Source organism: Staurois parvus, unplaced genomic scaffold, assembly GCF_062004578.1.
Source record: "Staurois parvus isolate SC_StPar_1 unplaced genomic scaffold, SC_StPar_1.0 ptg000126l, whole genome shotgun sequence".
Lineage (NCBI taxonomy): Eukaryota > Metazoa > Chordata > Amphibia > Anura > Ranidae > Staurois > Staurois parvus.
In genome coordinates, this window is record NW_028317922.1 from 5,387,147 (window position 1) to 5,405,024 (window position 17,878).

The 17,878-nt window shown below is 40.5% G+C and overlaps 1 protein-coding gene across 2 annotated transcripts in view; it reads right to left on the reverse strand.

The window, feature by feature from the left end:
- LOC149467039 (calcium-binding protein 39) overlaps positions 1-17,878 on the reverse strand; it is a 53,264-nt gene that overhangs the window by 12,295 nt on the left and 23,091 nt on the right. The window contains exons 3-8 of one of the 2 annotated variants that reach the window (XM_089672371.1): positions 13,063-13,272; positions 10,337-10,501; positions 6,647-6,765; positions 3,273-3,441; positions 1,992-2,051; positions 1,472-1,537 (exon numbers count right to left, since the gene is read on the reverse strand). In XM_089672371.1, coding sequence (XP_089528497.1) covers positions 1,472-1,537; positions 1,992-2,051; positions 3,273-3,441; positions 6,647-6,765; positions 10,337-10,501; positions 13,063-13,272 — 789 coding nt within the window. The remainder of the gene's footprint in view (positions 1-1,471; positions 1,538-1,991; positions 2,052-3,272; positions 3,442-6,646; positions 6,766-10,336; positions 10,502-13,062; positions 13,273-17,878) is intronic. The other variant, XM_089672373.1, reaches the window with a different exon arrangement.

Sequence of the window (17,878 nt, forward strand, 5' to 3'; positions counted from 1 at the left end):
CAAGGCACCCAGTGCCAGAGGCAGCAAAACAACCCCAAAACATCATTGAACCTCCACCATATTTTACCGTAGGTACTGTGTTTTGTTCTTTGTAGGCCTCATTCCGTTTTCGGTAAACAGTAGAATGATGTGCTTTACCGAAAAGCTCTATCTTGGTCTCATCTGTCCACAAGACGTTTTCCCAGAAGGCTTTTGGCTTACTCAAGTACATTTTGGCAAACTGTAGTCTTGCTTTTTTATGTCTCTGTGTCAGCAGTGGGGTCCTCCTGGGTCTCCTGCCATAGCGTTTCATTTCATTTAAATGTCGACGGATAGTTCGCGCTGACACTGATGCTCCCTGAGCCTGCAGGACAGCTTGAATGTCTTTGGAACATGTTTGGGGCTGCTTATCCACCATCCGGACTATTCTGCGTTGCAATCTTTCATCAATTTTCCTCATCCGTCCACGACCAGGGAGATTAGCTACAGTGCCATGGGTTGCAAACTTCTTGATAATGTTGCGCACTGTGGACAAAGGCAAATCTAGTTCTCTGGAGATGGACTTGTAACCTTGAGATTGTTGATATTTTGCCACAATTTTGGTTCTCAGGTCCTCAGACAGTTCTCGTCTCCTCTTTCTGTTGTCCATGCTTAGTGTGGCACAGACAGACACACAATGCAAAGGTTAAGTGAACGTCTCTCCTTTTTATCTGCTTTCAGGTGTGATTTCTATATTGCCCACACCTGTTACTTGCCCCAGGTGAGTTTACAGGAGCATCACATGCTTGTAACATTCTTATTTATCCGCAGTTGTGAAAGGGTGCCAATACTTTTGTCCAGCCCATTTTTGGAGGTTTGTGTGACATTATGTCGAATTTGCTTTCTTTCCTCCCTTTTTTTGTTTTGTCCCAATACACACAAAGGGAATAAACATGTGTATAGCAAAACATGTGTTAATGCAATACGTTTCGTGAGAAATACATGATTTCCTGGAGAAATATCAAGGGTGCCAACAATTTCGGCCATGACTGTATCTTTCCCTGTAATACCCTCCGCACTTGTCTACTGCACATACTGCCTGCTGCCATACACTGAGCACTCTTCTCCTGCATATAATGACCCCTGGCATATCCTCCACATTCCTCTCCTGCACATACTGCTTCCCACCATACAATCCGCAATCCTCTCTCTGTACATGATGCTTTTATATCCCCCCATACTTCTCTCCTGCACATACAGTGTGCTCACATACCCTTTGCATTCTTCCTACACACACTGTCCCTGTCATACCATCCACTGCACATACTGCTCTCTGTCATACCCACAGCACTCCTCTCCTGCACATACTAAATCCAGTCACTCCCCCTGCACTTCTATCCTACACCTCTAAGAGGCGTTGTTTGCTGTATCCCTAATCCTGGAACAGTCACACTTTTGCTTGTCTTAACTTAGATAAAAAAATAAATAAATCTTCTCTTGAAAATGCACATACCTTCAATGACTGTCTCTTTGTCACATAGTTTTCTGAGTGCAACAACTTTTCATATTCACTGAAGAACTGAAAAAAAAAGCATCAAAAAAATGTGGAGAGAGTGAAGAACTTATAACCTCACAGTATATAAAGCAGAAACCTAAAGCAAGAGTATAAAATACGAAAAGTTTTATATGGGAAAGCTGTAGTTCTGCAAAGGACTATTATTTTGGCAGATGCATTAGAACTGAATATTTTGTAAATGTTCAGGAGTGGGTCCACCCTGCCAGCAAAGGCTGCTATAGAAGAGCTGTTCATAGGGACTGATATAATTGAAGAGCAGTGGGACATTTTGGAGAAGTCTCCGTGTTGGCATGTGTCCTGTTACTATGCTCAGCTACAAACTATACACAGCAAAACGTGTCAACAGCCATGGATTTGTATACATATGCACTATGCCAGCTGGGAATATCTTCTTCAAGCAAGGACAATAGTATTATTTTAATAAAAACAAGAGGCAAATATTTTATTTACAGCTTACCTTGTCATAATGATTCTCAAGAAATTCAGCACTCAGGAGCTTGTGTCTAGTCAATAGGTCCTGACAATAAAACAAAGGAAATCCATACTAAATAGAAGACACCAGCACTACCCATAATGCAACTGCACCCTGCTAGATTTGGTGTTCAGCACCCAAGACCTTTCAGCAAAACCTAATTAATACACCTTGAGAGGACTTTCAGTGATACTGGTCTTTGGGTTTTCAGAACCACATATACAGCAGGCCTAACTGCTGACTATAGGCCGATGCATACGGAAGTACAATTGGCTTGCATTAAAGTGCCTTAGACAGGTACCACAAAATCCGCAAGTAGCGCATCAGCTCTGCGTGATCGATTTATTCATTTAACCTTATGAATATCTTAATATTGACAGGGCTTGGGCACTCATGTATATGACTAAACAGTTACTTAAGACCAGGAAAATCAATGGACCACAAGAATGCTCACCAGCACCCTCCCAGTTCATTGAGCACTAAAAGCGGTCTGTTGTGGTGGCAGACGGTACTTATAGTTCATTCAGTCAAAGAATTCTGTGAATAAATGATGAGGCTGTATGGCCGAAACCACGCTGTTTTTGAATTGTGACAGCAGGTGCAGAGAGAGGAGCCCAGGCTCACTGTCACAATGGAGCATCAAGTCGGGGAGAGAGCAGGTGTTTTAGTAGCATGGTACATGTTACACTGAATATGGGTGTAACATGTAATGACGGCCATCGACAGACCGAAATCCAACCAAATTTCGATCCATGTATATGTAGGCTGGTTGTACTGAAGTTGATCGCTTGATCAAGTTCAGTACAACCAGCCTGGCTGTCTTTTTTTTTTCCATTTGATCAGCTACAGCAACAGGCAGTGATAATTGTATTCTGACAGCAATACAGAATGTCAGAATACAAAAGCTGCACTGGAGGGATTCCCACACCAACAATGAATGTGTTGATGTGGGAAACAAAACAATTTCCTTTCCAAAAAAGAAAGCAGGAAAGAAATTTGCTCAGCGTATGACCAGCTTAGCAAATTACTAAAGGTGAATTTATCCTTTAATCGTGATCTATGAGTGGCTATACCGAATTACCAATCTTGTAGTGGGTATGTGTGTTTTTTGCTATGTATTTAGGCTAGAGATTTCTTTACCATATAAACTAAAACAGCTGTAAGTATACTCAGTAATGAATATGTTACCTAAAAGAAAGGCATACTTTGGGTGATTAAGGATAACTGACACCCCAGTCTTATCAGCCCCCCCAAAAAAGGCCTTACCTTAAAAGTTGCAAAGGCATCGGAAGCGATATCAAACGTTGACATCTCCACATATCGGAAGAAGTCATAAAACTGTTCAGAACCCAAAATTATTTTGGCAAGTGGTTCGTGCCTGATACATTCCCGCAGCATGATCCCACAATTCAAAGCAATTTCAGGGGACTCGTACCTTCAAGAATAAAAACATCTAATAACTAACCAGTACGTTAACAGATATAAAAGTCATTTTTACTCATCTTTTCTAAGAATGAGAAAGTATTGTATATTTATTAAAGCTGGCCACATGTATTTCAGTTTTGTGAAAAATCAGATAGTCACCAATAGCTGTGAAGGGAAGGGTCCACAGGTGCTCATAAACATTTGATAACAGTTTTTAGGTCCAACTGAAATGGTTTATGGGGCACCTGTAGCAATTTAAGGACCAGGCCTTTTCTGACATTTCTCTATATGTAAAAATCTGTATTTTTTTTGCTAGAAAATTACTTAGAACCTCAAACATTAAATTTTTTTTTTCTTCTTAAGCAGAGGTTCTAAAGTATAAAATGACGGTCACTGCAATTTTTTTAATGCCACATGGTATTTAACCAGCAAATTTTTAAATGCAATTTTTTGGGGAAATTTTTTTTTATGAATTACAGAAAAAAAAAAAAAAAAAACACAAACAATATATAACCCAGGTTTTTTGGTAAAATATGAGAGATAGTACGCTCACTAAATAGATACTCAACATGTCATACTTTAAAATTGTGCACACTTGGGGAATGGCGCCAAACTACAAAACTTAATCTCCATAGGCGATGGTTTAAACATTTTTACAGGCTACCAGTTTATAGTTACAGAGGAGGTCTAGTGCTAGAATTTTTGCCCTCGCTATAACGTTCTCTGCAATACCTCACCTGTGGTGCAAACACCAATTACATATGTGGGCGTAACCTACGTATGTGATCGCCACTGCACGCAAGCATTGGGGGGAGGGGCTTTAAAAATTGTTTATATTATTTAATAACTTTATTTTTACACTTTCCCTTTAATTTGTCTTAACATTTTTATTGATATCACAAGAAATGTAAACATCCCTTGTGAGAACAAAAAAAACAAGACAGGTCCTCTTTATGGAGAGATCTGAGGTCTATAAGACGCAACACCTCTCTTCTACATTGGAAAGCAACAAAAAAAAAAAATTGATCTAATGCTTTCTAAAACAAAAAAAAAAAAACAAAACACAAAAGCATTATTTACATTGGCCGCGAACCGGAGGTGACATCACGATGCCTTCCTAGGACATAAAGATGAGCGGAGGCCAATTTCCCTCTGGTAATCCCCATGACCAGCCACTACAACAGTTCCCAATGAGCCAGGTGAGCCCAAGAACCACCAAAAAGCAGCAGGAGCGGTGTGGGGGTGACTCCTCCCACTGCTTCTAAAAAGTGATCCAGAGGCACATCAGCAGCTCTGATCACTTTTAGCAGAAAGAGCAGCAGCTGCTGAAAATTTTAATACCGGGGTTATGGCATCCAGCTGCAGCCATAACCCAGTATTTCACTTTCAGACCACAATGTATTTTTCCAGTTAGGCAATCTTGAAGTGGGTAGACATCGCTAGCTGAGCAGCACACACACCAAATTCATGAACGAACGAATGAATGAACACACACACTTTTAAAAGCTAAATGGTAAACTACTCTGAATTTGTGTAGTTGGTGAAACTGTACAGCAGTAAACTAAAATCCCTAATCATTATTGCAGGCCTTTCAGTGTTCTAATACCACTTACAGCTATTATATTGCATTAGTTGTTCTGGCCATAATCCACATCTCCGCTTTGCGTTAATGACAACAAACCCTTTCTATTTCATATATCCAATGGTTACCTTTGTGAACCCATCAGCCAACCAGCCCTAGCGAAGACAGTTTCTGGACCACGTGCTTGCTTTCCCTTTAAATAATTTGTTTGGACAAAGTTGATTCAAACAAATTATTTCCATCACTAAGTGCTGCAGTGTTTCTAAACACTGCATAAACATCAAGCAGCTTCAGCTACATGCAGTACACAGTGCCGGGTTCCAGTTATGAGACAGAGACTTCCTGTGCCACACCTGGAACAATGTGGTGTCTGTCTGATTGGCAGAGTTGGATAGTGTGACGTCATCAACCCACCCCTCAGACTCCACCAGTCAGAGGAAGCTTTATATTCATTCACAGAATACAATGTTACCTATGACTGGCTGAGCACTCCTCAGACTGACTTTGTATTGTTCCGGGTATGAGATGGGAAGTCTCTGTCTCACAGCTGGAACCCAAGCTACATGCAGTACATAGAGTACTAAGGGCTAAGAGACACTGCAGCACTTAGTAAAGGATATAGTTCGTTTGGACCAGCTTTGTCCAAACAAACTATTTAACGTGAAAGAAAACATGGAAATCTGGTACATCGTAAGCTTAATAATGGCATGCAATGCCAAGCTGCAGTTTCTAAAGCGAGCAAAATCCTCTCTTGTATTAAAAGAGGTATAAACTCCAGAGAGAGAGAGATCATATTACCCCGGTACAAATCATTAGTAACACCTCATCTGGAATATGCAGTTCAGTTTTGGGCACCAATTCACAAAAAGAACATTGGGGAACTGGAGAAAGTACAGAGAAGGGCAACCAAACTGATAAGAGGCATGGAGGAGCTCAGCTATGAGGAAAGATTAGAGGAACTGAATTTATTCTCTCTTGAGAAGAGGAGATTAAGGGGGGATATGATCAACATGTATAAATACATCAGTGGTTTATATAGTGAACTTGATGTAGACCTATTCACCATGTCATCACAGAGGACAAGGGGGCACTCTTTACATCTGGAGGAAAAGAAATGTAATCTCCAAACACGGAAAGATTTCTTCACAGTGAGAGCTGTGAAAATGTGGAATAGATTCCCACAAGAGTTGGTTCTGACCAGCTCAATGGATTGCTTTAAAAAAGGCCTGGATTCTTTCTTGGATACACAGAATATAACTGGATACTAACATTTATAGGTAAAGTGGATCCAGAGAATATCAGATTGCCTCTCAGGGGATCAGGAAGGGATTCTATTTCCCAGCAGGAGCAAATTGGATCATTCTTTGCTGGGCTTTTTTGCCTTCCTCTGGATCAACTGTGGGTATAGGATTAGACCTTTTTTTTTTTTTTTTTTTTTTTTTTATGGTTGAACTGCATGAACTTTTGACTTTTTTCAGCCAGACCAACTATGTAACTATGTATAATCAGCTTCAACACACTGCCACGCCACTTCCTGTACATCAGTTCTGAGTTACCAGACCTGTACTTTGTAAAACACTGATCTAATATCCATAGGTATTTGACACTTTGGAATTCTAAATGCAGTACACACCCTTTTAATAACATAAAGAGAATATTCTGCTGGGTGCATATATATTCCACAGTTGGGGTACGTGTGCCAATTTGTCTTCGTAAAATGTTGTTGAAGATTTGAGCCACATCCTTTTTTCCCTGGAAAAAACGCAAAAAATGGTATCAAATCATTGAATTTTAAGAGCATAATCAGATAAATTGACAGTGATATTATATTACACTGCAAGCAATATTTTCTTTATACACCCACACAAGCATGTCATGGATCTGATTTTGCTTGCATAATACTCAACAAGGACTCTAAGTAGTATAATACTGGCAATACAAGGCCAAAATATTCTTACCCTTTCACTGCTACCAATATAAGACATACAGTGGAACAGAATGACGTCCATCTGGCCAGGTCAGTATACACTGCATCAGCTGCATTCACTCCTCTGCCACAACCTCCCTGTATCCTCTGATCCCTTTAAGATGTGCAGTTACAAGCGTACAGCCACAGCATCTGTCAGCTTGTTATTTATTTGTACAGCCTGCAGCTTGTGGCTGTCCTTCAAAACTCTTGTGACTACCAAGTGCAGAAATATGCTCCTTCTTGACGCTGTAAAGCCCTTTGAAAGCGAGTGAATGAGGCCTAAAACATCCCCACCAACCACACACACAACATCACAACATGCACACCTGCGCTACCAACACAGTATCAAGGCACATTACCTGCACTACACCAATTCATGTCGGGCCCATTTACATCAGTACACGTGTTATGGTGTGCATAACCCACTTGCTCTGGTGTGTGATGTGCTCAAGCAAGGCATTTCAATGTTACAAGGCATAGCTGCTTGATTTGTTTTTATTTTCCTTTAGCTTTTTTAAAATGACATTCATTCAACTATGTGCAGCAGTGAGTTGCCTTACATTGTAATGTGCCGCATCGGATTAAATCATATGTCTGCAATATTTTAATCACAACACACACCAATGCAGCATGCACATGGCACTGCAGATCGGGCATTACCACAATAAATAGCCATTTTGTGTACCTTCGATTTTCATCATTTTCCAAAACAATCTAACATTCACAAATGTATGTGTTAACTTGACACAGTTTTAGATTTATATAGAATAGGAATTGTGTAAGCTATGCTGTATTTCTGAATGCCAATAATTATTTTACTGCAAAAATATTGTTTTGATAAACATTCACACAACTATTATGAAACCTAGACAATCCGTAGCACCATCTTTTTACTCTACCAGTCAAATGTTTTCAGAAAACGTATGTTTGTTTTGGGGGGTCTTTTACTAACTCTGAAAGCTGTAAGTGAAAAATGAGGGGGAAAAAAAGTGAAAAACTAAAAATGGTATGGTACCTGAGGTTAAAAGTGAAGCACTGAGGTCTGGCAGTGAAAATGAAGAGGTTAATGTAATGGAGAAACCTTGTGAAACCAATATTGAGCAACATAATGAGATAGCCATGAAATTCATCTAAAACTTAAAGAGAAGTTTTGGAATTGGGAAAAAAACAAACAAACAAAAACAACAACTTTTATACTCACCTAGGTGGATGCAGTATTGGTCCCCGGCTGCCTCTAAGACCAAGAACTGAGCAATTAAAGACCGCTGATCGTTCAGTTCTTGGTCTTCAGTAAGCAGAAAGCTAGTGACTGTCAGTCACCAGTTCTCTGCTCTGGCCCTCCATCGCTCACTGGAGCGCAGGGATGTGGAGGGGGCATGAGCGGCTGGGCTCAGGCTCTCAGCAGCTACCCAAGAGGCTGAGCCAGCTGCCAGCCCAGGCATCTGGGTGGATCCTGACAAAGTCAAGATCAATCCAGAGCCTTGACTGGCCGAGTGCCATCAGACGACAGCATGCTTTGGCCCGCTGTTAGCTGAGAACGGGTAACATGAGTGCAGAACTAAGTGCACTCCTGAGACCAACAGGAGAAGTAGGGCCAAAACAGCTTTGGCTATACTTCCTCTTTTAAAATTAATCTGTGTGCTCAGATTAAACAAAATTTGTTACTACTGAAATTTCTATAACAGGTGACAGCTCCTGAGCCATCAATTTAAATTTTGGCTGCACTTCCTTGAAAAGCCATTAACTTTCCATCACAAAGATTAACTAAAACTCAAAATATTTCTTTGAGCCACCTACATATTTCTTTATCAGAAAGATTCAGACAGCTTTAAATTACTTTCTACCAGACACAAAAGATACAGTTCAATCTTCGCAAAATGCGTGTCCAGATTAATGATGTACTGTACATAGGCGTATTTGTTACTGAGCACAATTTGTATCCATGATAATCTGATCACTCAACTTGGCCCTCAACAGATGTGGCACACATACTGTACTCTAGTCAACTGAGAAAGGAAAATGATTGCCGAGTGAACACATCTTCCAACACAAAGTCTCTGCAGTCTATAGCTAGCAATACATGATACAATCTGAATGTGCAACCTCCGTTAGGCATACCATCAGCTATGCAGCACAAGGGACTGCCTTATTTGACACCAATTAATAGGATTGTTTAGGTTTGTCCTCACATTACATAGTTTTGAAAACACTGAAGGAGATTTTTAACTTGATGTTCACACAACCCTAAAGCTTAGCTAAACTCAATGTAACTTTTTTTTGGTCTCTTATGTTCTATTAAAAATACAATTCGAAGAGCTCTCTCACTTGGGCGGCCAAGAGGTATTTAAAACAGGAGGCTGAACCACAGTTTTACTGCACCTAGGGTTGTACACATGACACGGGCCAGGTATCCCACCCAAATGCTAACATTACAGCCTGACAGGTGCATACATATGACAAGGCTGCAGAATTTTTAACAGGCCCAGCCTGTCAAACTCATCCATTGAGTTTGAACGAGAGAGCACCGCAACGGTGAGCCAAATACTTGGCTCATGGCTGTTGTAGTGCAATTTTTTTTTAACCACTAAAACCCCCTTGGGATTAAAGAAAAAAAAAAAAAAAAGCAGATATTCAGGAGGTGACAGGATTGCCTCTCGAACATTTGCCAACCCCTGCTATACCGCCTTCTGAAAAACAATTCACCGCATTACTTTAAGGTGGGCAGTAAGCACAGTTGTGTGTCTGAAAGAAGCCAAAAAAGTTGTTATAATCGGTTTGATATATTTACAAATAGATCTGTTGATCTTGTCAGTGAGCTGATAACTTCCTGTGCTCTCTGTATGTACTGACTATTATCAGCTATACTGTTCTTAGCTCTGAGAACTACAGAATAAAACCCCCGTGTTATTCATAAAAGGACAGGGGTGGCATCATATAGTCCTCTACTGTTCTTTTATCCACAAAGTAAGGTGAGCGTCTGCTGTCACCCTAAGGTAGGAAGCAGGTTCTTGGCACAGTTAATAGGATTGGTAAACTGCAATATATACATTGTTGATTTTGGGGGTTTGAATATGCTTTAAGTGAAGCTTGTCCTCCATTTAATTACAAGGAAAAGGGTGTCACTATGACTTATTTCCAACTCAGTGTAACATCATATTCAGCAAGAACGAAGAGAAGGAACTGTGCACTTTACCTATAGAACAGGATCTGTTGAATGACTACAGAAAGGAAACCGTGAAACTACTTGAGACTACATAGAGGTGCATAACAACACTAAAACAGATACCTTTGGCCACCAACCACACTATATTAATTGTACAATGAATCAACTGAGTGATTGTGTTGTCATGTCACCTCAAAGTCTATGAGCTGCAGGTCAGTAACCAGAGTTCCCAGGAGTCCACTGTTGTACAGTTCTTGAGCAAGCTGGGCCACAGCTTCGGTCTGAGGTTCCTTCTCATTTGTGCCATACAAGATCTCCTTCATAGCCACAAGATTTTTTGACACTTCTTCAGTTGCCTGTGAAATCAGAAGAAAATATGTGATAAATATGAGAACATGCTGATGTCACAATTAGGGGACTGTATTAATTTACATTACTCAGTCCACATTACAATGAGTTTTGTATTCAAGAGCATTCAAGTCCCCCCCACCTTGCACCACAGGGTTCAGCTTAAAATACCTTCTGCAGACAAATCATGCAGACAGACACACTTTAACGAACATGATAACAACGTCTGGAGAGCTGACCTCCTGTGGTAGGTTAGGTTATAGAGTCTGTTAAAACTAAATCAATAAAATTTGGAGAAAGGTGGTTAGTGAGAAGATAAACAGTTAAAAACCGTGACTAAAAACACAGGCTCAGGAGCTGATAAACCTATACAGCACATATATTGACTGCTTGATTTACCAGATATGGTTGACTGGACAACAGAGTAATACTCTCCATATTTTATTAAAAAACATTTATAGCCACAGTCTTAAAATAGCTTAATGGGGGGAAAAAAAAAAAAGAAAAAAAAGCTGACTGCATAGCTTTCAGCCACTACCTGAACCAGCCCTCCCCTCCCAATACCCACAAAGGGAAGGGTCATCCAATATCGGTTACCTGAGCAGCCAATCACCATGCCTCAGTGTTATGTGGGAAATATGAGCCAGAAGATGAACTGTCTGGACTATGTGCATGTTTTAACTGAAAGATGGTGGAAACATTTATAAGATTTTCAAAAGGGATACCATGCAGCATTAAGCACCAGTAAAAGCAGTGGTTAAGACATTAAAAGGTCATCTAAAGCAGCAGTCACCAAACTGCAGCCCACTGGTCGCATATGATGGCCCCAGGAAAAAAAAAAAAAAAAAAAAGGCCCTTCTCAGTGCACACTGGGAAGGCTGCATTGCACAGTGGCAGTGGGTGCCCAGCACTGGAACACAGATATTAAGGGCAGAGCAATTGTAAGGCATGGAACAGGGCTTGGAGCCTGCTTAGGAGGTACTAAATTCCAATACCCATGACATTACTGCTGGATATGCTTTTTACTAGCCCACTGACACAAATGCCAGGGTGCAGACATGCATTCCCATTGACCCAATTTTTATTCCCACTGAAGCAGGGGCATTTTTTACTTCCACTGATGTAGGGACATGTATTACTACCACTGACCATCAACACTGCCATTTGGTACACACTCTGGCCACCAATGTAGGGGCAAGTTTACTACAAGTCTGGGGACCCTTGATCTAAAAGCTCCTCTTTGACAGTCTAAACAGGTCCCAAATCCAGTTACTATTTGATGCTCAAGACTCACTGTAAACAAAAAAAAAAAACATCCCTGACTGAAACATTCTCTGGAGTCTCCCAAGTTCCCCCTCCCAGACACTGCGGCTCACAGTAGGCGGATTTCAACAACAGAGAGACCAAATCTAGACAAGCTACAGGCTTGTAAATCAGCAGTGACATTGCAGACAGCCATACTACCTGATTGTCTTCTCATCCCACTGCAATGCAAGCAGGCACAGCCTTCCAAAGGCTCCCTTTATAAAGAATTAATGGGGTATATAGAGGAGCTATATTACTTCGTAAAAATGTTATAGTTAGAATATTGTCACTGCCCTGCCAAACACTACTTCTGACAATACTGCCTTTTACGTTTGAACGTTTTTTGTTTATTTTTTGGTTTTGTTTTATGTTTTTCTTGCTAAATAAAGCATTCATTTTTATACAAGCATTTGTGATGGGCCTTTTTACCATTCTATTTTTGTTTATAGTATGCATTGGTTGTAGAGCTACCCTATAAAGTGAGTTTTTGCCAATTCTTTATTAACCAAGCGATCTCCTCGTTGATGTTGTTTTTTTTTTTTTAGAAAAGCCCAAATAGTTCTTGTTTATTTTGCTGCAGTAGGTTAGATAATGATGGCTTGTGACAGGGGTAAAGCCACTGCTTATGCCTTTCAGCCAGTAAAAATAAATAAATAAAACAGGCCGGGCCACTTTCTTTAAAAAATAAAGGAGGTCTTGCATGTTACAACACACAGCTATGACTTTATACAGCACACAGGAAGGGCCTACAACTCCATGACTACATAGGCACTGACCATTAGTAATGTTGTCCAGTCAAAAATGTGTACTTCATAGCTATTTTTCAGTTTGTGCTACTGCTGCATATTATTTCTGTGTTTTTAGTCAGGATACCATGTTACAATGGGAGAAAAGGGTACGTGCAGATACACCCCCATGAGGCAGTGTTTCTCAAGTCCAGTTCTCCAGCATAACAGTGCATGTTTCCCCAAGTTATTGTTTGCTGCATTAAAACATCAGTGTATTTTATTAAACTCTTACTAATTAACATACCAGTGATCCTACAGAAAAAAAAAAAAAAGTCTTAAAAGCATGCACTGCTACTAATGAACTGGATTAGTAAACAATAAACCAATATATATGCCTAGCCTTTCATTTCTCATGTCACAAATGTATGTGGCATTAGTTGATTGTCCCATGGAGAGGTTAGTAACTCCATCACAGTGAAGATGTCCTCCACCAGAAGTCCCTACAAAGAAAACACTGACAGAGGACATATATTAACCGATAAAACTGCAGTTCTGTCCATCTTCTGCTTCCCAAATGAGCTCCTTTTTGCTTTGGGCCAGGCCACTTTCTTTGGATCCTTGTTCCTGCTGCTAATTTGCATGTCATCAGAAGCATACGTGGTAAGTGAGATGTTTGAACCAGAAGTGGGACGGGTTAGAGAATTGGATTGGAGAGTAGGGGAGTTGAACGTGTGAGGTACAAGTAGCTGTGAAACAAAACAGTATAAAAAGCAATATATATATATTGAAATAATACACGAATAGACACAAAAGCAGGAGATCGGCATCCAAGTTACATTGTCCAAGGCAGAGGTAGATTAGGTGGGTCACATCCAATGCTCCCCCAGCTACAATCTACTGAGTTAAAGGTCCCATAGAACATTGATATACAGTCCTTTGTAAAGAGATTGTGTTTCCCTATACACTTGAATAGGGAAACCTGCTACAGAACTATGTGTTTAGTGTGGGATTTTAATTGAAGCAGGTTGCAGCAGAAGCTGGAGAGCAGAGGTAAACAATTTATTATGTGGTACACCTAAACCCCTCCACCAAATCAACAACTGAAAAATTGCACCATTGAACTTGTCATGAGAGAAACATGGTAACCACCATCCAAAAATTGTATTTGCCTGGTTACTGTGCCTGTTTTAATATGTTGAGATACTGCAAATTAGAACTATCTCAGAAAAGAAAGAGAGCCTGACCCAAGTGCAAGCACACTCAGAAACCAGCCCGTACAACTGTACTGTGTCTTCAATCCCTGGAGACTTGATATGTAAATTTCAGCGGGTCAAGCTGGTCCCCCTCTACCCCATGCCATGGAATGAATGGTCAAGATAATGGGCAACTTCAATGTCCAAACATGGAGCTGAGGGAGGAGAAATCAACCCTCAACTGTTGTCAAGGAAGCCAAGATTTGCATAATAAACCCTTAACTCCTGGTTACAATGGTTTATCTGCCCAGTAGAAGCTGTACAAAGGTAAGGGCAGGCACCTGTACTTACCAGCACCACAGTCAGGCTGTCACTCTGAAAACTTTTCTGAGCTGAAAATTTGGATTTGATGTCTATTATTACATCATACTGAACACAGAAAAGAGCAATTAGATAGTTAATAAAATGACTAATCATGTATTCAGTGTGCATTAACACTTCCCGTTAACTTACGTTCACATTAACACTAACAATAAAAGGGCACATACAGTATATTTTCTTTCCCTTTCCAGAAATATCTACTTCCAAAAGACAGCAGCAGAAAGTGGTCAAAAAACATACGGAATGTAATTTTTCTGAAACAAAACCATGATGAGTATGCACAGTGGGCACCCGGCTGTGAAGCCACAAGCTGTCACAGCTGGGTGCCCACACTAAAGATGCTGGCGCCGGAGAAAGGATGCAGGTGAACACGGCTGTGGTGAGGACACCGCTGGATACAGGGACAGGTAAGTGTCTGCATTTCAAAAGTCAGCAGCTACAATGTTTGAAGCTGACGACTTATTTTTTGTAAATTTGACTGGAGCTGCGCATTAAGTAATGCAGTGGCTAGCACTTCTATCTAGTAGCACTGGGTTTCCTAAATTGAATCCCAGTCAGGACACTATCTGCATGGAGTTTGCATTTTTCCCTGTGCATCATCTGTGTAATCCTGTTTCTGCCCACATTCCAAAGACATGCTTGTAGGTTAACTGCCTCCTGGCCAAACTGTCCCTATGTATGTATGAAAGATATGGACCATAGAGTGTAAGCTCCTTAACAGCAGAGACTGATGTGAATGTACAGTATGCAAGCACTGTGTACACTGCTGGTACTATAGAAATACCTGTAATAAAGTCGCTGGCGTAACTCACACAATTTTGTTCATAAATCCCACTCTGAACTCTTAGACCCCACTCACATTATGCGTAGCGGGAACGCACATAAACACACACTTTTTTTTTTTGGTGCGTCACGCCTAGGTAGCATTTACACATGAATGGGCTGCCCTAGGCACAACAAACACACCAGAAGCCCCTGCAGCTTTTCAGGCATCAAGCTTTACAGTTTCAGCTTTCCTTAAAAACAAATGGCACCCTGACCTGGCCTAAATCGCATCTAAAAGGTATATGTCAAAGCCTAATCCACTGCCCACTGAAACTCTGGTATTTAACAGCTGAATGGCAAGTGGGTGCTAAATCCAGATATGGAGAAAAGCCCAGCTTGTGTGTATCTTGGCCTAGACGTAATGGATTTGTAGACTAACATGGGTATTTGAATACCACTGTAAAAGGTGTTCCACTTATGCGCGGTTATATTTTTTGGTTAGACCAATCAGGTTTACTTTAACCACTTTCTTACCACACTATAGCCGAATGACGGCTACAGCGTGGTCGTCCGGTTTTGGGAGGGCGTCATATGACATCCTCCCAGAACGCGCCCCCACCGCTGTCTGTGATTGCTGTGTCCTTTGGACACAGCTGATCACATGACATGATAAAAGGCCAATCACAGCTGCCTTTTGCCACGTGATCAGCTGTGCTCAATCACAGCTGATCACCATGTAAATACACTTGCCAGTTATGCAGGCCATAGAAGGGACATTTATCGGCCAAATTGTCGACCGATAAATGAAAAATCGGTCGTTGCTGACAGCAATGCTTACGAAAAATGGCCGTTTTTTGTAGATCTTCCAGCATGACCGATAAAAAGAAACAAAAAGAACTGAGAAAAACGGCCGACGAGATTGCCCCACTAACAGTGTCAATATCGGCTGGTTCATTCGGCCGATAAACGTCCCGTCTATGGCCTGCATTAATGGCAGATAACCAGCAACTGTCAAAGGAGACATCTGAACTGACAACAAGGGCTTGGCTTATCAGTGCATCCCCAAAAGTGCCCATCAGTGCTGCCAATCTGTGCCACCTATCAGTGCCCATCGCTGCCACATATCAGTGCAGCATCATCAGTACCTTCTCATCCATGCCCACCAGTGCCGCCTCATCAACGTACATAAGTGAAGGAGAAAAATTACCTATCTGCAAAATTTTAGCATAGAAAAAAAGAAAACCTTTTCCCCCAAAATTTTTGCTTTTTTAATTTATAGTGCAAAAAATAAAAAACCCCGTGGTGATCAAATACCACCAAAAGAAAGCTCTATGATAAAAATTTCTTATGGGTACCGTGTTGCATGACCACGCAATTGTCATTCAAACTGCGACAGCACTGAAAGCTGAAAATTGGCCTGGGAAGGAAGGGGGTAAAAGTGCCAATTAGGCAAGTGGTTAAAGAGGAACACCAGGGAAAAAAAGTTTACTATGATTAGCCTAGGTCTGGATTACTGCTGTGTGCTCTGAAAATCATAGTTTCATAGTTACTTCAGGTTCTGAAGCTCTCATACAGGAGAAGGGATTCTGTTTCTTGATCTGCCCCATCCTCTCCCTTTGTCCTTTCACAGAACATCTTGTATTCTGTAGACAGAATACATGGCATCTTGTGATTAGAGAAAGGGAGAGGAGGGGTGGAAAAATTATAGAGTGGCTTCTGTGCAAGAGCCGCTGGTCTCCTTGTCACAGTCCTGAAAGTACAGCGATAATCATAATTAGAGGTAACTTGTTAGACTTGTGGTGTATACAAAAAATACCCTGTTTTTCCTCACTCCTGATGGAACTAGTTCTGGAAGCACCTACAAGAACAAGCGATTATCAACATCAGTCAATGGTCAAGAAATCAACATATGGGTATTTAGTAACTGTAAGTGGTGTTTGGGTAATACTGCAGACTGAGAAGATAGTCACATCTATTTCATACATAAAACAGGTTGCGGCAAGAATATGAAGAGTGACATATCTAGGTTAATATAAACAGCTACAGGAATCAGACGTGAATCACTTCCCGTACTCACACCCAATGTGGCAGGGAGGTCCAAAAGCAAAAAGCTCCCATTATGTATGTTGCCATAACACATGGGGGATGATTAGGATTACATTTACATGTTCAAATATGGCAAAAAAGAAAAACACCACAATTGTATGTAAAAACAACCAGACTACAAGCTTACATATTCAAAATCCCTGGGTTCATCAAAGTTTAATACTGCAATTTTATTCACCAAGCAACATCTGCTGCTTGGGTGACAAAACATGACCCTTTAATGGTAAGTGATACATCAGATGTTATACCTGTCAACACAAAACAGTGTAACCAGTTGCAGATTGTTCCCTTTTCTATAACAAGGAATTTTGTTATTTATATTGCATGTATGATGTGTCTTATGCAAAAGGCAAGTGGGTGCCAAAACATGGACAAGGGGACAGACCTATCACCTCTAAATCACTCTTCAGACATGAAAGTATACAATGAAATCAACAAATAATGAATTTTGCGACTGTTCTACAAACAGACCTAATAATAAAGATTTGCCTATACTGCACCACTTGCAATTTAAGCAAATACAAGAATACAAACACCATTCTGGAACCTAGCAAATTTACTTTTCCAACAGAAAAAAATGTAATAGTAACAAATTTCAGCAAACCTAGACAGAGATTAAAGCAGAACTTTACCTATAACAACTTGATAGAAAAAAAACAATATTCTTTAGTAAGGAACATACAGTCCATTATAATAAGTATGCTACCAAAATTACTGTGTGCTGTAAATTGCCTCCAGTATTGTTCCTGTTTTTTCTTTCTGGAAGCTGTCATTTTAATGAACCCTAGAGCCCCTGAGCAGCAGTAAATCTTTAGGCAATCAGCAGATTGGTCTTTAGTGACCCCAATTTTCAGAACAATGCCAAAAATGAAAAGCAGAGCAGGGTGAGACAGTGTATTATAGGATT